The sequence below is a fragment of the Mangifera indica genome, chromosome 7 (genome assembly GCF_011075055.1).
Source record: "Mangifera indica cultivar Alphonso chromosome 7, CATAS_Mindica_2.1, whole genome shotgun sequence".
Classification (NCBI taxonomy): domain Eukaryota; kingdom Viridiplantae; phylum Streptophyta; class Magnoliopsida; order Sapindales; family Anacardiaceae; genus Mangifera; species Mangifera indica.
In genome coordinates this window covers 9,334,104-9,356,873 of record NC_058143.1, presented here as the reverse complement: position 1 = coordinate 9,356,873, position 22,770 = coordinate 9,334,104, and the positions used below count along the sequence as shown (strand labels likewise).

General features: G+C 32.8%; 1 protein-coding gene across 3 annotated transcripts; it reads right to left on the bottom strand.

The window, feature by feature from the left end:
- Nucleotides 1-678: 678 nt before the first annotated feature.
- LOC123220909 (dual specificity protein kinase YAK1 homolog) lies at nucleotides 679-16,866 on the bottom strand. Of its 3 annotated transcripts, XR_006503157.1 has the most exons (19): nucleotides 16,245-16,863; nucleotides 13,586-13,785; nucleotides 11,433-11,586; nucleotides 11,233-11,342; nucleotides 11,024-11,093; nucleotides 10,841-10,923; nucleotides 10,682-10,760; nucleotides 10,550-10,590; nucleotides 9,458-9,580; nucleotides 7,599-7,749; nucleotides 7,281-7,395; nucleotides 7,109-7,191; nucleotides 6,933-7,007; nucleotides 6,105-6,179; nucleotides 5,196-5,959; nucleotides 2,225-2,377; nucleotides 1,566-1,864; nucleotides 1,174-1,386; nucleotides 679-978 (listed from the first exon to the last, which is right to left on the bottom strand). XR_006503157.1 is itself a non-coding variant. In XM_044643508.1 (18 exons), the coding sequence occupies exons 1-18, from the start codon at nucleotides 16,362-16,364 to the stop codon at nucleotides 1,310-1,312; spliced, it is 2,772 nt and encodes a 923-aa protein (XP_044499443.1). In that variant the 5' UTR covers nucleotides 16,365-16,863; the 3' UTR covers nucleotides 1,150-1,309. The 3 variants fall into 3 exon arrangements, 1 of the variants encoding a protein (XP_044499443.1); XM_044643508.1 differs by lacking the exon at nucleotides 679-978 and having other exon boundaries at nucleotides 1,150-1,386; XR_006503158.1 differs by lacking the exon at nucleotides 679-978 and having other exon boundaries at nucleotides 1,150-1,386; nucleotides 2,217-2,377; nucleotides 16,245-16,866.
- Between the last annotated feature and the right edge of the window lie 5,904 nt (nucleotides 16,867-22,770).

The following is a 22,770-nucleotide window of genomic DNA, read 5'->3' as shown; positions in this document are numbered from 1 at the left end:
ATGGTCTAGTCCTAAAGAGTGGCAAATGTGAAGATCAAAGACTACCACTGGTTTTCGGCAGGTTTAATAATGGTCTTTCGGCTCGCGTTCTGATCTTTTCGTGGGCTGTTTTGATTTCTCAAGTGTTGAGATTGATTTTCGGTCATTTTGGACTTTTTATTAAATAAGGAACGAGATTTTTCAAGTCAAAGATGGGAGAGACATGTAAAGGGATTTATATCAACTCAAAGAATGGCAATGAAGTAGAGGTATTCTGGTAACTATATAAAAATATAATAGATATCCCTACCACCTCCCCACTGGTAGAGATTTCTTTTGTCTTCATCCCCTCTTATTTCAAGGAACCCCTTCCCAAATTGGGTAGCGTACGCATCAAACAAATAAGGTGTAATTAAATATCATCCCTACCTATCAGGTGGATGCTTTCTAGTATCATAAAATTTAAAAGAGAGACATGCATTAAGATTGGACTAATGTATCAAATAAATACTTTGTAATTTTACAAAAATCTAGAACCAACTTATCCTCCAACTCTATATTCAGGTATCCAAATTGCCTGGCTAAGACAACAGAATTAAAGCTACTATTATGACTCATGCATGTAGAGAACTAAACAATGAAGACGACAATAATATATAAATAGAACACAATTTTTTCAGCAATAAATGATCAAAATTACCTGGTAAAAATTGCCCGTCCAGAGCAAGTCCATTACTTTATAATAAACCCATTACTTCTATAAATTATCATTCTTATGTTCTAATCTTTCTCATTCAAACTGAACAAATGATCTGCTTAAATTTTCTTAAGTACTGAATGATAAATAACCTGCTTTACTTTACAATGCAAAATAAAAAACTCAAACAAATTCTACTACATCAAAAGCAATTGAAAAACTATAATTTGAATCATCAGAAACTCCTGCCATCACTTTGAGATTGTAACTGTGTCTTTTTGGATTCCTATGCCTTTTGGTGACTGCAATATAAACCTCAATCAATAGGTTAGAGTTCCTCAAACAGAATAGAAAAAAAAAAAATTAATCCCAAAATTAGAACAACTAAATAAATTTTAATTTGGGAACAACATGCTTTTAAAGCCAATAAAGCAACAAGAGAAACTCAACTGCATGTAAATTACCAGAAGACAAGAAAAACAATAACTATAAATTACATTTATGCAAGCACAAAGAATGAGCATTGTTTGGATGAGGATTTGCTTAGCCCACTAGATATGTGAATTACAACAAAGTACAATTTTCTTGCCAATTCAATACATAATCCCTAGTGATATCAAGCAGATTCCAACATCACACGATCCTTCCATAGTCTTTTCTTCCACGAGAGGCTTGTGGAATGTTCGTGACAGGGTGATTGGCCCTGCGTCCTACAATAAATTTACACAATCAAGTAGAACGACATCAGCACATTCCATCCCCTATTCATCACACAAGCTATGTTTTTAAATTCACACAAATCTAACTATATAAAATGTCAGTGTGCAAAATAGACATAGTTAAAGCTTAAGGTTGGAGTGACTTGACATTGCCAAGTCTCAGGAGATACCCCATGGCATGACATTGTTTAATGAGCCAGTTCCAGGAGAATGTTGGCCACCCGAGGTAAAGCTAGAGGCGGGAGGCGGCACCTTGATATTCCATTCACTTCCTTGAGAAGCATTGGGCCTCATATAATTGTACCGTTGAATAGGTGGTTGTCCTAGACGGCTTGGCGAATTCTGTGAGCTATGAGTCATCAAATGAGAAGGCTTTGACATGAAACGGGAATATCCAGAGTGTGGGTCATGCGCTGACGGTGGACTGCCCATGTCTCCATGTGAAAATGCTTGCATGGGCCCATTGTGTCTGAAGTGCATGAAATGGAACCATTACAAAATGAACAGCCAAGAGAGTTACATAAAAGAGAAAAAACCTCCAAGTTAAATGCGGAGAAAGAAAAATCAGAAATCAAAAAGCCGATGATAATAATGGGAGCAAAGCATGCACCCTTTGACTAACTCCCTCATACTACTGAACATTTTAGTGCCCATTCATCCCCAACTTATCATGTTGAATATGTTCTGTTAGATGAAACAGAAACATAATTTGCCGAAGGGAACTAAATGCAAAGACATTCACATAGACACTTTATTCTTGACAGAAAGAGACTAAATAATTCTACCATAAAGAATAAGTAATTCTACTTCAAAGAATTCACCATTCAACCTTTGGACAGGTAGATTTGAGCTAGTGCTTGAGGTGCGGTTAAATCTTCCAATTCCAACTGATGAATCAGCTGAACCTAGATGCATAGCTTTGCTTAACTCAGCAGTTAAGGAGGTCTCATCTGGACCATCCTCTTGCAGAAGAAGTTCATCACTGAAACAGGAAGAAATAAAAAGCCACATTTAATGTTATTGAGCACTGTTCAGATGACAATAATCTATATAAATGGCTCTTAGTTTCTAGGTTAGAAGCATGGTAAACATTCTCGATCATGATAAGGACAAAACTTTTCAAAGAGTTATACAAAAATATGATAGAAATTTCATAATAACAAACTAAGATGATCAAGTAACATATGAAAGGTCAAAGGCTCTAAGCATAGACCAGCTCGTATTTCTTTCCAGTTTCTTTATATTATAGTACTTAAAATTAAAACACGATAATATTAGAAATGCGTAGTTATGGGAATTTTTAAATTATTGTTGTACTCATATGATGAGAAATAGCATTTATATTAGATATGTATGAACCGAGCTCATTGTGAAGATATTATTTATTTATCCACTTCTCTCTTGATTCAAACATAGGACTTCATCCTTGGAAAGGAATCAGGAGTACCAATTAGGCTACTAGCTCAATTGGTAATCATGATTTGTTTCTAATGACGAAGTCCTAAATTTGAATCAAAAGGAACATGCATAAATAGACAATATCTTGAAAATGGGTTGGGTTGCTATGGATGGCATCAAAGCAAGTCTCAATTGGAAGTGTGTGGATGGTAAAAAGAAGCTCAAAGGGATGCTAGCGAGGATACTACGCCAAAAGAAGAGTGAACTGTGACATTCCACAATGCTTGAAAATATTATGAGAAGATTTGCTCCTAAGTTGTTAAGACGTATTTTGGGTTGCAAAACTCTAAAATAAAATTGTAAAAGACTAAGTATCTAAATTAGACAATATGTTGATGATGAGCCACTTAATGATAAGTATGTAGATGGTAAATTGTAACCCAAATGGATACTAGCTTGGATGCCTAAACAAAAGTGGGGCGAATTGTGACATCCCACATAACTTGTGACCTTCTAAACTATTAAAACACATTTTGAGAAAGAAAGTCTAAAAACAAAACTATGATGAATCATGTGTCTAAAATAGATAATATCTTAATAGTGGATCAGAGATTACTTGTGATATTTCACAACATTTGAGAATGTTAAGAAAAAAGTGATTAAATAGAATGAGTTCTTAAGTTGTCAAAATACACAAAAAATAGACAATATTATGATAGTAGGTCAAGTTGTTAAAAATGGTATCAAAGCAAGGCCAAATTAGAAGTGAGTGATGGTCAACAATACCCTAAATGGATGTTAGCAAGGAAAGGAGATGAATTGTGATATCTCATATCTATTGATCAAAATGGGTGGATGGTCAACAGGAACCTAAAAGGATGCTAGCAAGGATACTAGCAAGGATACTACATCAAATTGAGGTAAATTGTGACACAACACATCTCTTGGGAATGTAAATAGAAGATTGATGAAATAGTCTATAAGGTCTTAAGCTAACAATCTAATCCACTATCAAGATATTATCAGTTTTAAACACAGTTTATCAACGTTTTATTTTTGGACTTTGTAACCAAATATTTGTCTTGATCGATTAGGAGCTTACAAACTATTTAATCAATCTCATTTTAACACTCCCAAGCAATGTTAGGTGTCACAATTCACCTCTATTTGATGCAGTGTCCATGTCCAGCATCCCTTGCGAGTTACTATTGGCCATCCACACACTTTTGGTTAGGCCTTGCTCTAATACCATACATAATTATCCAATCCATTGTCAAGATATTATTTATTTGTGTGTTTATTTTGATTTGAACCTAGAACTTCATCCATCGAAAAGGAATCATAAAAACCAATAACATTCTTTTATGACAACCTAGTATAATAATCAGATCCATTGTCAAGAAATTATCCGCTTTGGAAATACGATCTATCATGGTTTTACTTTTAGGTTTTATAACCCAAAATGTATCTTAACAACTTAAAAGTTTACAAACTTTTTAACCAATCTTCTTTTAACATTCCCAAGCAATATGGGATGTCACAATTCACCCCTTTTTTGCTACAATATCCTCGCTAGCACCCATTCGGGCTATTGTTGACCATCCACACACTTCTTGTCAGGCTTTACTCTAATATCATTTGTAACAGTCTGACCCATTGTCAAAATAGTATCTATTTATGTGTGTCCCTCTTGATTTGAACCTAGAACTTCATCTTTGGAAGCGAACCATGAATATCAATTGGGCTAGTAGCTCAATTAGTACTCAATAGTTTGTTTCCAAAAATAAAATCCTTAATTCGAATCAAGATGATGCAGATAAATTAACAATATCTTGATAGTGATCTTGGTTGTTAACAAAATATCCTTAGCACAATCTTATAGAAGACATGTAATTAGCCAGGGAACATATTGAAATCTTACAATTATTTGTGTCTACAACATAAGTAAAGAAAAAGTAAAGTCCACAATAAAAAGTGATAATAAATGAAATTAAAATATAGTAAGAAAGAAAGAATCTAGAAAGTCATGATGTATTGAAAACAAAAGATGGTAGTTTGTAATAGGAACCAATGACATAGGGAATGGTCAACAAGTTAGCCCTAAAAGGTTAGACACCAAGGGCCACAACAATGGTCTTTGCCCCTAGGAGACACTACACAAGGCCATCATATTTAGTACAAAATGCAAAAAGTTTTGAATAAAATTAAAACAACTTTGTTTGAAGAAAAAGTATAAATCTTTATCTTTTAGAATTAGATGCAAACATGAGGTTGATTATATGAATTGAGAATAAATGTTGTCTTAAATAACGGATGTATGTACACCTTTAGAATATTAGTATATCCCAAAATTCATTTTAAAAAACTATGATACTGCAATATGAAAGCTATAGTCTACTCACCTATAATTGGGATCCCAATCTCCAGGATCTGGCATTGATAGGCTAGCCTCAGGTTTACCGTGAGTTGTTTCTACACTACTAGAGCCATGTGCTATGGAGTTGGTTGTGCTCTTCACTGCACTACTAGAGCCTCCTCGTTGCTGCTTTGAGTTGGAAAAACCTGGATGTGATTGCAAATGTGATGACGAACCACCAAATATTTGAGAGTTAACGTCCAATTGACCAGAGTAGGTGCCATCAATTGATTGTCCTTGCCAATATTGAGATGATGAACTCTCTTGAGAATTTCCAGAATATCCCCAACTTTTTCTTCTGTTATAGTGGGTAACTGCAGCCATTTTTCCTAAAGGAGATCCATGAACACTGCTTCTTGCTGGGGAAGTTGGACCGTAATGTCCAGGAGAACCAGTTGAAACCTGACCATATGAGTTTGGAGGTGTGAATTGTGAGGGACTAGTACCAAGGGGGAGTGGTATCATAATTCCTGCTGAAGGACTCACACCAAGCCCATTTCCATGAGAATATTGAATGACCCTCTTTCTTGCATCAGGGCTACTTCCAAGCATTGACATGCCTCCTTGTGTGGCCATATTCATCCCAGATGGACCAACAGGAGAAAAATAGGCAAACATATTGCCACTGTCCCCAAAACTCCCATAACTACTTCCATAGCTTCCCACACTACCATAACTATTACCATGTGCATATGGCAACACCTGAATATGGGGGGTACTATGAAGGGAAAACCTGTTCCTACCAGAAATCTGTATGAAGAGAAAACATAATGTGCTTATTTATCTTCTTTTCTGGATTACAAAATATATTTTAATTACCTTATCAATAGTTGCAGAAATGATAATTAATCATTTGCATAACCTCCTACATTATTCAAAAGGACAATATGCTTACATTCGGAGAAAGACCAGCAGCAAACCAATGGCCTGCACCTGGGTGATGATCCACCTTAATATTTTGACCAACATGCTGAAAAAGAATTTAAGTTGAAAGTATGTCAACAGAAACTAGGTACTGAAAATTGCCAAACATTTCACAGAATAAATTACACTGGACATTTTCTAGTTCAGAAAATATAGACACGTTCTTTATTTTAACATAGACAAGCAAAATCCCTGGCAGAAAGATATCCTATTTTTTTTCTTCTAGGTTTTCCACCATCAGCATGGTTATTTTGATAGTTGGCAAAGCCAGCTGGAGAAAGGTAAGTATGGGAAACTGTATAAATTAGTTGATGTATTGATCAGCTTGAAACTGTAAATCAATATAAGATCTGTCCCTAAAGAATAAGTTGAAATTCACTAATCAGTTATGCAGTCAAGTGTAGTTCACCTTATTTATACATTCAAAGTCTTCACAAAGAACATCGTGATTCAGACAAAAAATCTAAATCCAATAACAATATTAATTGACATTTTTGAAATTGTTTGAAAACTAATATCTACGCTTGAAAATTCAAAACATAAAACCACACGTCAAACTAAAATAGAAAATATAGCTAAAAAATGGAAAATTCTGATAGTTATACAGTAACATTGAAAATGATGAGCCCAGCCAGGGTGTGAATCTAATGTTGAGAATCTGAAAACCGTTCCTGCTTGTCCGGCGGCAACCAGTGAGTACAACAGTTGCAAGAGATTCACAATTTTAAAGCAATACTTGAGCTAAAAAAGTACAAGACAAATGGGCTAGAAAATTCAAAATATATACAAATCTACTTACCATGCGAGGTGTCTCTGGAGGTGGTTCATAAGGGCACGTGAAAGGTTCCCCTGTCACAAAAGGATGTCTCGAAGCCTGCAGGCAAATGAATTTCAGCTCTAACTATTGACATAGTTATATATACAATAGCTTATTCAGCAAAAAAATAGATGAAGAAAACCGGAAAATACAATAACCTGAAAAGGTGACCATCGTTTAGCAGGATCAAACTCCACAAGTCCCTTGAGAAAATCAAGCAAAGCTAATCGTCCTTGATTTTCTGTCAATTATTCATTATATTATAAAAATCAAAGGCATCTCAAAAATTGTTGGTGACACATTCAAATACTTAAAAATGCTGAAGCTAACCTTTCACCATATCTTCCATAGACAAGTTCTTTCTGTAAGGATAGTTTGTAACAATTTCTGCAAGGTTCCTATGATTGAAGTACTCTTTCCCAATCAGTGGTTTTTTCAACTCTCTCTGACAAACCATCAAAATTTGACAATCAGGAATAGTATTTACATCACAGAAGAATAGATTGTAGATCCATACAATTGGTAAACAAAAGTCTGAAAGCAACAATTTGAATAGGTCTTGTTACTAGAGATGTAACAAGACCTATTCAACCTCTGTTATAATACTTATCATCCTCTGAGCGCAAAAATTATAATTTGAATACTTACAGCTTCATATTCTCTTTCTGTTAGTGCTTGGTAAGCACTTCTTCCACTCATGAAACATTCACCATTCTCCATACTGTGGACACTCCCAATGCACTTGAAGAACTTACTTGTATTTTTTGCCTCCTTAAGTACATAATCAGGGGGCTGTTCCCTACAAAATGTCAACCATACATGAATGAGAATTGAAAGTATTTGCAAAGATTAAACAAACTGGTATTTCATTAACGTAAAAAATAAAAGCTTTACAATGGGTATAATACCCTGAAAATAAAATATATGTCAAATAAGGCATACATAGAAGTATTAGCCAAACTAAAATACAACAGATAAGTTTCTTCTATATTTTCCTTGATTTAAATAAATAAAGGAGTCGAAAAACAAACCCTCAGATAAAAAATTAAGTTGTTTATTGAGTAAAAATTCCAGGCCTGGTTACAAAAGATGATATTCATGAGAGGAATAGTTACTATCAAAGATATTAACATGTTTCTGCTTAAAAAAGAAGGAAAAAAATAGATGGCCTGTTGCACACACTATGCACAGTTCTAAGCTTACGCTAAGAGTACCCTTTTAAATTAACCTAGACCAAAGCTGGAAATTTTATCTGTACATTCTAAAGTCAATGTGATAACCAGTCATTGATGGTCCATGTAAATCCAACTTTGGTATACATAGGCATGATGCAACTTGCTTCAAGTAATCTTCTCAATTCACTAGTATTCCTTCCATTATAATAAGAAATTATAAACTTTTCCTTAAAAAATTAATAATTAAAATATGTGAGGAAACTCTAATCCCCTTTGTCTAAAAGTAGTGTTGTTTACAGAACTTAAAATAACTCATTTTCCCTCAATTTTCTGTTGGATGTATGGTAGCACATGTTCCTAAGGTTTAAACCTTTCATATAGATCTATCAAATTACTAAATTTCAATGTTAGCTACGGGGAGTGCAATTTAGGGTTACACAGATTGAATAAATTGTGCAAGGATTTGACGGGCAGTGGGGCTCCACCAAATGAAGTCACCAAAAAAAATTAGATCTTTGTAAGGAAGAAATCAAAGCATTTCCCCAAAATTCCAAAAATGCATGCTAAGCAAAGTTTATTTACCTCAATTTCAGGCAAAAAGGGCATCTGCTAAATCACTTCAGAGCTTTTGGAATATATGTCGTGACTACAACTTAATATTGAAAGGTCTTTTTCTAATAAATAGTATCTCCTTCAGAAACTTCAGATCAAAGTCTAGTCTTTTAAGGCAGACACCAGAAGAGTGTTTGCCTAAATATATATATATATATGTGACATGTTGCGCAAGTATTTGCAAGACCTAAATGATCAAGAGGCTCTCCAAGCATGCTGTAAATATTATATTGTTTTGCTTTATGTTTTTTGCCAATAATTATTATTTCCACTATTATTTATATTTGAAATTCCTATCATTTTCAAATGGATTCTTAAGCTTCTGCAAGAACATAAACAAACAAAATAAAAGCATTTTTAAACTAGTTTCCACGATTTGATTTTCTAATTTTACAACGAAAGATAGGAAATACCATTACATCTATATTAATATGACTGAATTCAGAAGGTATTACAAACTTGCTTTTTTTACCTATGCCCCAGAAGAAATTACAAAGCCAATCAAAGACAATGCAATCAATCATAAGAATATAATGACTAAGAAGATGAAATATGATATAATCTTATTTGCAGACACAAAAGAACAGAAGAATGAGCATACCCAAGTATTTTAATCATTTGACTTGAAAACATAATCACGCACAAAACGTGAAGATTAAAAGCATGGATTATGATCTACACTTATTTGCAAACACAAAAGAATAAAGGAAAGATTCATACCCAAGTATTTCAATCATTCTCCTCAAAAGATCAAATTCTGAAGCTCCTGGGAATAACGGCAGCCCTAGAAACAATTCAGCTACTATGCACCCAAAGGACCACATATCTATGGCTGTAGTATATCTATAAAAGAGTTAATGACAGAACACAAAGAATCTTGCACAACTTATAACCATGACTTTTATCTCCATTACATCAAATACCATTAAACACCAAAACTGAAGGTTCCAACCAACTTAACTGATAGATGCAAACAGCAACATACAATCCAAACCTTCCACGACAAGGAATAATGGCTTCAGGCTAAGCTGAAGCATTATTAGCAAGAGGCTTTTTAACTTTTTCAAGAGAATCATCCAACTGAATTCTTCCACCTAGGTTCAGTCAGATCATTCAATCAACAGTTGAGATTGAATTATCATGAATTTTAAAAATTTTATTTGTAAGGCTAAGCTGTAGCCAAAGAGCCTGAGACTTTTCATATTTTTTATCCTATTGTTTTGATCAGTAAACAAGAGGTTGATGAAGGCTGTAAGATATTGGCTGTTTTCCTAGCTTCTTGTTGTAAAATATGTATAAATTCACTCATTCACTAATGAATGAAACCAATCAAGAATTTTTCAAATCTTCATTTTTGTTTCAAAGGGCAACTAGAAACAACTTCCAAACTCCTTGTTAGGAAATCAATGAGATGATTACACCACCATATTACTTACATGTGTATATGAACTGAAACACAGAGGATTGGGGTGTAAAAAGCTAGGCCCTTTACTGCTGGGACTACTTCAAAAGATTATGCCAAGATATTTAGTATCTGCCCTCATATATAAAATGATACGGAAAATTAACTCTCAATATGAAAAAGTCACACTAAAACCTCAGCCCAAGCTTATGAAATATGTTGTTGGCTCCAAATTTTTCAATTCAAACTCAAACAAGTTTTAATGGTTCATTTAAAACCCAGAAAGGTTGACTTATTCTACTAATATGTAGAACAGAAACTGCATAATATGTAAAAAAAGCAGAACCGACAATGGATTAAAGTGGCACGAGATAATGAGAACAATGCCAAAATCTTGTTTAATAGGATACTGATACCCAAGAAGAACTTCTGGAGACCTATAATAACGACTCTGCAGAGGCAAAAAGAAATTCAGTAAATTGAACAGTTATGAGCATGATAAAATGAAAACAGAAGCCTAGCAATAAACATGAATCAAAAACCTGAATGTAGGAGTATACAGTGCGATCTTCCATGCATGCTGATCCAAAGTCAATTATTTTAATTTCTGCTGGCTTTACACTATTTTTCAAGCAAAAAATTAAGTTCAACAAGAAAAAATCTAGCAGTCTACAAACAAAACATTCCATAGAGCATTTTACCTTGTGCACAGAAGAATATTTTCTGGCTTCAGATCACAGTGAATGATCCCAGCATCTTTTAACAGAGCCAGTCCACATAAAATCTATTTAGGATACAGATAAGACATAGTGCAACATCATAAGAGCAGACCAGAAGAAATTGCAATAAAGGACCATATTGAATCCTAAGCTAAAATGATATACCTGTTTAGAGAACAATTGGACAATGCTCAAAGATAGCCCCCTAAAATGATTAATCTTGATAAGCTCATACCTGAATTACTACAAAATGTCAAAACCAAGGTGCACAAAAGGCTAAAAAATATGCATATACATGTAAGGATGAGAAGTCACAACAGCTGATCTTATTTTACATCACAAAAGCACAAGTGATAAATAGGTTGGTAACTTACAGATTTGTGTCCAGCAGTTCAAAGCAAATGCACAAATGACGTTGATGTACAAAGTAATCATAAATACGAACAATGTGATGTTTATCATCTGGGTCGTACTTCTTGTTTAACTGCAAAAACCAAACAGCAGAGCAGACAAAGATTTCACTACTAATAATCGCTGCCAGGAAGGAAGATAAAGCTAAAGCAGAATTAGGTACCGTTGTCAATATAGATACTTCAACCAATGCCTGCTGATAGTATGCAGGTTGATTTTTAATTATCTTCAGAGCAAGGAAACCATTTGTTTCTGCATCCCAGCATTTAGCAACCTGCCCAAAAGTTCCATGGCCGAGAACATCTTTGACAACATATCTGCATAGATCAAAAAGATAATAGATGTTTGGGGTTTTTATATGAAAACCACAAGTTTGATTGTTTTCTTTTCTGATAAGAAGTGATTAAGCATATGACTTAGAAATCCTACATTAACAAATACATGGTGGAATAGCATATTGAGCTACACATAACAATATTAATAATATACTCCAATGTACGGTGGTTCATCATTTGCATACAAAGGATGCAGCAAATAGCAAGCACATATATGAGAAAAAAAAAAACATAATTATACAAACGCAATGAAACATGTTGATATTCCAAAACAAATACTATATACATTACATTGTCAGAAACTCTGAAAAAGATCTTTCAGAAGCTATGAACAGCCCAATGCAAGATGATTAAACTGCCTGGCTCAACAGTAAATAGACTAGGTCTAAAGAGACAAGCCCACTGGGCTGCATACAGGTGGGTAAAATTTTGAGAGCATGATCAAAGTTTGATACAAACCAGTACTCACCTTCAATTCTTAATAAAATCATATTATCCATAGATTAAGTTCAGATTATTATCATGAAAATTATTTCTAACCGGATCATTACTATCAATGCAGTTTTGTTATTTCTACCATCCAGCAACTATCCACAGTCACCCCACCTAAAGGCCTCCGCAGCTATAAGATTCTACCAACAGACGCCTTATGAAGACATGAAAGGCCTGGTAGGGAAATTGATGCAGAACAAAGAATCTTTTAATATTTTAGGATATTTTAATTAGGGTAACTTTTTAGCTTTTTGAATTTATTTTATTATGTTATACCAATAGAGTTGATTAGATGTCAAAAATAACATTATCTTTAGTATTATTAGTTTAATCCAAAAACACTTATTTTTACAGCTCTTTCAAACCATGATACACAAGCCTGGGTGTACTTTATTTTGAATAAAGTGAAAATGAATTAATAACATTGATTATTGGTTGAATCTATCATATCTACTCTCCCTCTTCCTCTAAATTTCTGCACTTTTTTTCTATCATGATCCTCATCTTTTTTCTCTTACATCTCTTCTCTAATATCTCCACTTTCTCTGTAATTAAATCTTTGATATCTATCTTTTTTCGCTCTTGTTTCAGCCAATTCTCTAATTTCTCCTCTTTCTCTGCAGCTCTATCTCTGATATCTACTTTTCCCTCTTTTCTCTCTAATTTTATTTGTGGTCACTATCTTACCTTTGTTTCTTTGATCCATCCACCATCAGGAATTCAAATATGGCAACCAAAGATACAAAGCTAAATTCTACCACTAGCACTATTTTTGGAAAATCAATGGCGACAAATCAACTTGAAGTGTAACAGTGGTTCCAAACTTGGTAATTTCCACAAACACTAAAAGCAGAAACCATCTTTTAATCAGTTCCTCTTTACTAGCTGCCCTCTCCATAGATCAAAAAGAACATTCCAACAACCTATGAAATACCGGACATTCAAGTCACAGGTGGACATGATAAATCAATAAAAATATTTTCCTTACCTAAAGAAGATTCAGATGTCTGAGAAGAAAATCAGCAACCACAGTCCAAACTTTAAGTGATAAACAAAAAAATGAATAAAAACATAGAAAAAGTGAGAGACAGAAAGAGAGAACATCTTCAGTTGCTCAGAGTTAAAATCATCGCAGAGCATGAAATGTGCCAATTTGTGAACATTAAATATATATTTACAAGAAAATGAGTAGATGCCGGTGACATCTCAAGAAAGCTAACAATTGCATGAATGGGCACAACATACACTTTTGGACAATTTGATATGCAACATAAAAATTTTATGTTAAAACTCAGTTTCACCTAAAACAGATGCCACTATGACAGTTGTTATACCATGATCACAACAAAATTAATTTGATGCTTTATATACTAATTTAGCATTACCACAAACAGACTCACTCCAAGCACATGCTAAGTGGTACAAGCAAGAAGATCAATTTCAGAAGCACTAGGTCACCATTAAAAAAAAAAGAATAATAATCACTAACCTTCTCTGAGTCTCTAAATTGACCAAGACACAGTTCACAGACAAAATAAGATCTGAGTTAACATTATCACAGCCATCATTGAGGACTCCAACAGATGGACTGGTCAAATACCGCTTTGGATTTAGTTCTTCAGAGTACTTAAACTGTGGATTGCATATTTGGTATGTTTCAACTATATCCTTGGTAAGTCTGGACACCAACTGCAAATAAAAGTGGCATGTCAGCATAAATGTTTCCCCAACACAATTTTAACTCTCGAGAGTCCTCTAACCATTATCAAAAGTATATTAAATAATTTGAAATACATAAATAGCTGATTAATTGAAATTCTGCTAAAAGACAACAAATGCATGATAAATGTTAACAAACTGGATATGAGATGCATCTACATTTAAAAAAGAGAAGGAAAGAAAGGAGGATATGCATATACTTCCGTTTTATTGTCATTCATCATGACTTGAATCCATACAGATCGCAGCAATGAGGTTATCCAATTATTTCGTTTCAGTCCAAATATCAAACATAATTTTAAAAGTATGGATGATGGATCAATAAATGTTTATAATGCGAAAACTTAAGCCCAAATCTCCAAATGGGCAGAGATACATAACCGATCTATTTTAAGTTGTATCTGTTAGAAATTTACTGGATCAGAGTATTGCTATAATAATCTGTTGCTTGGATGGATATAGGATTTGCTGATCTAGTGACAACCCAATCTAATTTAAGTTGGGGAATCCAAACAAACTCTGAGGATAGGAGTCGAGGTAAAATCGCCCACCTCTTCTTTTTTTTTTTAAAAAAAAATTGATGCTTCATGCTATAGAAAGCTCACAGAATCACTCATGATAACCAAAATGAGAAAGGAGAAGGGACTTATCATACCCAATTTAATCAGCTCAAACTAACACATATAACAAAATGAAATGAAGAGAGAAAACTGCTCGTAAGGAATAATGGATATTGATAATCACCAAAATTATCCAAGTTGAAGCATCAACAATTATCTAATACATTAACATCAAAAAATTCTTGCATGTTATAACATTAAAAAGGGAAAAATATTATTCTCACCTTACAAAATTTTGTAAGAACTAGAATTATTTATAAGTTAAAATAAGGGTTAATGAAGTATACATGATATCAACATTCCAGCAATTTCTGTCCACTAAAATTACCTGTTGAGAAAGTTAACAAATAAAATACACTTTGTTACACTAAAATGCACCCAATGTCATGCGTTTTGATAAATGGTTTTTCCACCTCAATAGATAAATTAATCAATAAACTTTTGACAACAACATTGAAAGAACTCTTCATGGCTTAGCATTTGTGAAACATCTTAATATTGCACAGTTTAATCAGAAGATTAAAAGAGCTCACCATGAAAGAAACTGCCTTGCAAAAATTATTCCCACTACTGGAACAACAAACTTCTAAGAGAAATAAATTGGTCTATGCCATAACTGACTTAGTTCAACGGGTTGAAAAATTATGATAAGATTGTAAGATATAGATTGGCATGTTCTTTTTGTATGTTCATAAATTTTTCAATCTTAAAGATTTGGATTCCCACTAACAATCAAGCTAAACACTTGAATAGTTCTATAATACAAGAATTATGTGGATTTAGTTAATGATTCATTGAGAGACAAATGATGGAGCAAGGATCAAACACAAATGTCATAGGAGAAGGTTTAAAGAAACTTCTTTTTTCTTTTTCATTTGTTTTTCTTTTTTGTAGTCAGACTAGTGTGCATGTCTAGGAAGGGAGGACAGTTGGTTAGAGACTGAGAGGTAAATTTCCATTAAGAGAAACATGTTACCTGAAGATGGCGATAAGCATAGCTGTGCAAAATGATTTATTCATAAAAGATATTAGACAGGGACCAATAAGCTATCACAAACTCTAGAAATGTGTAGTTGCTGCTATATGAAAGTCATCTTAGATAACAATATTCAGTACAGGAATTTTTCTCTTTACACTGGTTTACCATTTTTTATTTATAGGAACTGCTAAACTACACCACTTATGAACACTGAAAATAATTTACTGATAGGAAACTGAAGTTTCAACTGATGAAATTGATAGGAAACTGGAAAGTTCACTAAAAATTTTTTATTATGATATATACTAATTTTGAACTTCATCAATTTGAGAAAAGAAATGAAACTAAATTAAAAGTAAAATTATTAGTGAAACAGAGCATTCTTCAAACTGAATGCATCACAACGTGACAGCTAGGGTTTCTACCATAGGTATTATGTAACACAAGGGAAAGGTGAACCGTCTGCCCTCCCTGACAAACAGCCTACACTACTTCCATACCCTTCCATAAGTTTAAGAAAATGCATAATTTTGTGAAGGGGTTGCAATATTAAATTTATACTAAATTGCTAACCCGTAAAGGGATTCACATGAAAATTAATTTCATCCAGAATGCTTACTGCAACATAAACTAAAAAAGCAAGTCTTTGCGAATGAAACTACACAATTCCATCAACTAAGCAGTTCTACAAAAGCTTAATCCTGCCTCATTCATCATTGCTACGCTAAGAAGCATTAAACAATTCTTCAAATTTCAACATGCAAACACAGACCCACAAACATTTGAACAAGATATGATCAATCAACAAATACAAAACTAAAAAGACTTACAGGCTTGCCAACAACAACTCTTAAACCTTGATTTTCATTGCGCAGCAAATATGGGCGAAACGCCAGCTCCCTCGGCCTCCACGTGGCTTGACCTTCATTACTAGGGCTGCCCTCATCCATTGACCCACCACCAATACCCAAAATCAAGCTCCAATCCACAAATTGGACATCTCCACTTCCTCCATTAAAATTAAAAAAAAAACACCAAAAAGATTGATCAATCACTGATTGAAACTTCGAAAATAAAATTTCCTTCTACTAGCCGATGATATTGATTTCATAAACCCACCAACCGATTCTAATCCCATATCTCATTCATTCACATAAATTCCCTCAATCACAAGATTTCAGCTCTCCACAGATCCATTAACCATCAAAATCAATTGTTACATGTATAAAAGTTCTAGCATTATTTTGACCCAGATAGGATATTAATTAATATTATAGAAATATAATAAGATAGAAACAAGAGATGTAACAATAGAAATTATGAAGAGAAGAAAGAGGAGGCAGAGAGAGTGAAATTGTATTTGGTCTGCGAGACAAGCACCGTGTTTCTTTCTTCCTTTAAGATTTTGTTTTCTAACGCCTACAAAAACAAAACCAAAAGCCACTGGTTTTTATTTTATTTTCTTCTAGGCCGAAGGGCTATTTCCACCCAAGTTTTCGTACAAAAACACATGGAAGGTTTAAAAAATATAAACATCTAATTATAAACTAATTTTTATTAAAAATAAAAATAAAATTATTATTTTATTATTAAATCTCAAACCATATCAAATTTATATTATTTTTTCTTTTAGTTTAAAAAAATAACAATTTTTCTTTAGATAAAACTTTAAAAAATCACATTTTCTCTTTAGGATTTATCTTCTCTTTTTCTCCATCTTTAGACACTAGAATGTAGTTGTGCCTCTCTGTCTCTTCGACGAAAAAATTATAGATCTCTTTGGATGAAGACCTTGTCTTTGTTGTCTTTTACGACAGATCCAGGAGAAGCAAGGATCGGTAGCAAGAGATAGAGAGACATGGGTGGATTCTATTAACCGGAGATGGAGAAAGAAAAAAGAGAAACCCCAGGGGGGAAATGTGATTTTTCAAAGTTTAACCTAGAAGGGAATTGTAAGTTTTTTAAACTAAAGAGAGAAAATGATATAAATTTTATAGAATTTAGGGTTTAATGATAAAATAACTATTTTGTCTTTACCTCTAATAAAAACAGAATTTGTCATAATGTTTTGAGGTTGCCAAAAAAAAAAGTATATTCAAGGCCTTTTTTGGTTAAGAAGCTTCTAAATTTTATTGTACGTTTGCGTTAGTTGTACGATGTTACAATTGTGGTATCAAAGCCTAGGATATGATTATGTAGACATTAAGGAAAGAGGTATTATGTTTAATGAGTTTAAGACATAAATCTAGTTCTTTACTAAAGATCAGTGAGAGTAGGGATTTTAGAGTTAGAGTCATTACGATATGAGAAGTTCTGAAGTATCTTGGTTTATGATATTTAGTATGCAAAGTATTGTTAAGGCACTAATTGATATGGTGTATAAAAATTTACATGGTTAGTTTTAGTGATATGGAATGCAATGTAGATTCGTTATTGTTAGACATGAACAACTTTTGATGTTACAGTAGTGTAGGATGGATCAGTTAGCAATTAATCATGCTAGTTAAATTCTTTTACAAAAGAAGTTGTGTTTCAACAGTGTAAGGAAGTAGAATTGTAACATCTTTAGTCCAATAAGGCAACTCATTGTCAAGATATTATATACTTTGAACACACAGTCCATCATGATTTTGCTTTTAAGCTTTGCAATCCAAAATGTGTTTTGACAACTTAAGGAGCTCATAATCCATTTAACTAGTCAAATTTTCACATTCTTAACCGATATGGGATTAAGGCTGAATTTTAGCCGAATCAAGCTCAAGCTTGAACTTGGCTTGGTCACTATTGAAAAAAAACCGAGCTTGGGCTCAATGAGCCAAATAAATCAATACCCGAACTTGGCTCACTTACGAGCCGAGCTTGGCAAGCTCAAATGAGCTTGTTTAGAGCTTATATGCTTCTGCCTTCTTTTCAATAATTTGGAAGTAAATTAATCTATAATAACTCAAACACAATACAAGAAAACCATAATCATCAAGTCTAATAACTTTCTCAACAAAACATACCAACAAATCAACAAAAAAATTAATTCCTCCCATATTCTAATTATTATGCTTCCATTACAAAGTTAATTTCTCAAAAAAACAATAATAATAATAATCAACAAGTCAACAAGTCAATAGAGAAACTTATTCCCCCATAATACAAACTATCTTTTTTAACATAATCTTCCCATTGCCATAATAAAACTACTATTTTCCTAGCATAAAATTTACTTTTCAAGTAATAAATTATAATAATAAGACATCTGAGAAATTTATTCCTCCCATAACACATCCTAATCTATTTTCCAACATAGAGAAATATCTAAAAAAATTCAATATCACATTGTTAACACAAACTACTATATTCTCCAACACATAATTGTTAACACAAACAACTGTCTTCTTTAGGACAAAACAATCTTCAAAAGAAACAAAATTCATCACCAACTTGTAAACACAAACCACTATCTTCTCCAACATATAGCAAACTCAACAGCAATAAATCAACCCTAATTAGGGAATATATAAAGAATAAGTCTCAATTCCATTAAGAAAAAGATCTCAAAAGCTAAAAAACTAGCATGAAACAAATTAACAGTAACACTATATAAAGAGCAAGCGAAAAAAGAAAAAACAAAGAAAGCCTCAATTCTATTAAGTACAATAAACAAAGAAAAATAGTATTCCTTATAAGACACACATATAACAAACACTATATAAAGAGGCAACAACCTCAATCTTGAGATTTAAACAAAAGAAGTAATTCTTTTTTTGTTCATATACATAAGTCGCTTTCTTTATTTGTATTAATATAAACCATGTATATGAACTATTCGGATGACTTATTTAATATATAAACTGAATCATTACATAGTGGGTATATTAAATGTCATGAGATGACATTAGTGCAGGTGACGATGATGGTCAAGTCATTAGGGTATTAGTATGGATTAATTATTAGAGAACTATTTTTCAATGTGACCAATAAACGATAAGTTATAAGGTCATTAAATCATAATCAATGATTTGTCGTATGATTGTACTAGTGTAAAAAGTAGTCTTTTAACTTGAGAAATCATGGTCGGATTTGATACGAATGTGTGTGATTCATATGGCGTATGAATACAAGGTTAACTGCATTTTATATGAGAAGTCATATTGGTCATGTGTTATTTGTATATGAAGACAAATGATGGTTAAGATAGCATCCGTTAGCTCAAAAAGTATTGGTCTTTGAATATCCACTTATTCAATTTAGATCTAAGTTCTGAAGCGAACATCGATAAATATTGGAAATCAAAATCTCTGGTTAAATTATAATATAAGTCATTCAAAGGATGTTCGTAATGACATGTTCCAAATATTTCAATACATGATTCATATAGGCCTTTGATGATCCATAAGTCTAAAATCAATCTAGATTAAACGATAAAGGGATATTACTTATATAGAATGTACAATTGTTAATATTATGTTAGATGGAGTATTTCTTTATTGTGGTTTAGGGGCTATGATACACTGCTAAATGTTTACCATAGTCGCTGAGTTTTTTTAAGCACTTTCGGATCATCCAAAAAAGGACTCACGACTACACTATGGTGAACCTAAAGGGCCACACCAATAAACTAGGCTTTTGAGAGGGAGAATTAATTATCCAAGGTGGCGATCTATCAATTCTGATAAGTTCTAAGGTAAAAAGTTTAATTTTTAAGAGATGTCAAGTTTAGAGTTTTGATGGATGATTATGTTTTTGGTTGATTAAGGTTGCTAGGAAGAAGAAAAGAAGGAGGATAGGCTTAAATCACCTAATTAGCAAAGAAAAGGTAAAAATTTCATACTTTACATACTTGAAGTAATTTGAGTTAGGTTATTTAAATAACTTTTACTTGTATAAGTGTGTAAGGTATTAAAATTAAGGTGATTTATGCTTAAAAGGATAAAGAAATCAATTAGGATTCATGATGTAATTTTTGGCCATAAAGGTATTTTAGACATTTCATATTCCTAGGGTTAGTTTTGTGGATTTTGTGTGTTGAATATATGAGAAATGATGAATTGATGAAAGAATTTGCATTAAGGGTAAGCATGTAATTTTATCCATAAGGTTAATTTTCGCTTAATTATGTGCATGATATATGAAATAACCCTTATATTAAGCCTATATTGTATATTTTGAAATTAATTTGATGCATGAGATATATATAAATGCATAAGAAAATAATATGATGTTTGATAAGGAGTGAAAAGAATAAGAGAAAACAATGAACGGGCATATTTCATATTATGGTTATACATGCATACATGAGGAATCATAGCATATGCATGATTTTAGAAAAATAGAGTAAAAGGAAAAACATTTTCTAAGTTATGCATGTTTTCAGAAAATGGAAAACAAATGTTTTTGGTTTTATAATGACTCATATGATACGGGAAAGCAGAAAACATACTTAAAATCCTTACATGCAACTGTACTGTGTGGACAACAAAGAGAGATATCAGCTGTATTGTGTGGACAACAAAGAAAAAAATGTCAGTTATATTGTGTAGACAACAAAGAAAAAAATAGAGAAATATGTGTGTAAGAGAGGATTGTACCTTGTATGGTGACTGCGAGTACTGTTTTATGTAGTCTAGACCGGTTAATGAAAATATTTAACCAAAAAAAAAAAGAGAAATAATTAGTAAATATTTTATGAAAGTTATTTGCATTAGAATCATACATGCAAACCTATGTGGCTGATAAAGAGTTGAGAAAGATGTACAATCCGAAAATAGAAAAGTCATGGCACTCATACATGCATAAATCATAACGAGTGAATCATATTTGTGTAGTAAGGAAATAAATAAATGAGTGAAAGAAGAGAATTATGATATGTATTTAATGCATGTTCTGTGCCAATTATTTTGTATGTGAATAGCCCAAACATGCGGACTATGAAAGAGATTAGTACTAGTATGAAATTCTTTAAATATTGAGTATGATTTTCTTACTGAGCCATGGTCACTCACTATGTTTAATTTAATATTTTACAGGTAAAGAGTTGCAGCAAAGGTTCCCAAGGAGCACTAGTGAGACATGAGGCTAAAGGAGAAAGACACCATATTTTTGTTGATTTATATGTTTTGATGTATATGTGAATATATGCATAAATATATACTTGATATAAATATTGGTAGATATGCTTATATTTTATTTCCTATATGTATATATGTGATTGTGTGTGTATATATATATATATATATATATCCCAAGGAGCACTAGTGAGACATGAGGCTAAAGGAGAAAGACACCATATTTTTGTTGATTTATATGTTTTGATATATATGTGAATATATGCATAAATATATACTTGATATAAATATTGGTAGATATGCTTATATTTTATTTCCTATATGTATATATGTGATTGTGTGTATATATATATATATATATATATATATATATATATATATGATTAGTCATTGAAATTGGTTATAAAGTTTCTATGGGTGGCAATTTTTATGATGGTTATTATTATGTACTTATTTTGTTAATTGTGAATGAGTTGATGAAAATCCAGTTGGTTGGTAGGACTAGTTTGTGTGAATTGCTAATTAAGAGTGTTACAAGGCATAGTTAAAAAAAAAATTCCCCAAGCCCTCTAACATAGGGGAACTCTTGCCATTTTTCTGTAACACGCGTATTGGTTAGGAGAGGTTACATTTTTGGTATCAGAGCGTGATTTTGGGCGTTTAAAGGTGGATATAATAGAATATGTTGTAATATATATATATATATATATATAGTTTTACATTTTGGTATTGCACAGGTGCCCCTTATGTCTCATAGATCAACTTCCGAGAATCGACTACAATAAGTTGTTTTCTTTGTCTGTAATCAAATAATAGAATGATAAAATCCTTATGTAATTACACTTATGCAGTTATTAGATGAGGAGTACAACAAGACGAGGACGGGGTCATGGAAGGGGTATTCAAAGAAAGACGAGAGAATCGTCTAACCCTACCCTGTCAGGTGGTTCAAGATTTAGGCTAGCAAAAATCAGAGATATAGTCTGTCAAGTGTTGACCAAGAGTCAAGATAGACCCACACCTAAAAATATAGCCAGAGATGCCATCCAAGATGAGATTAGAAGTGAGATTCGTGAGAAGGTCATAAAAGAAATCATAAATGAAATGAGGAATGAGGAATGAGGGGAGAGGAGAAGTTAGAGCTCAAAGACAACTTGAGCCCATTTATTCCTTACCTAGTCAACATACCCCTCCTGAATTTAAAGGTACTAAAGATCCTTTGGTGGCTGATGAATGGATCAAACAAGTGGAAAGTACCATGGATTTGTTTCCTTGAGGATAGAGAAAAAGTTCAGTATAC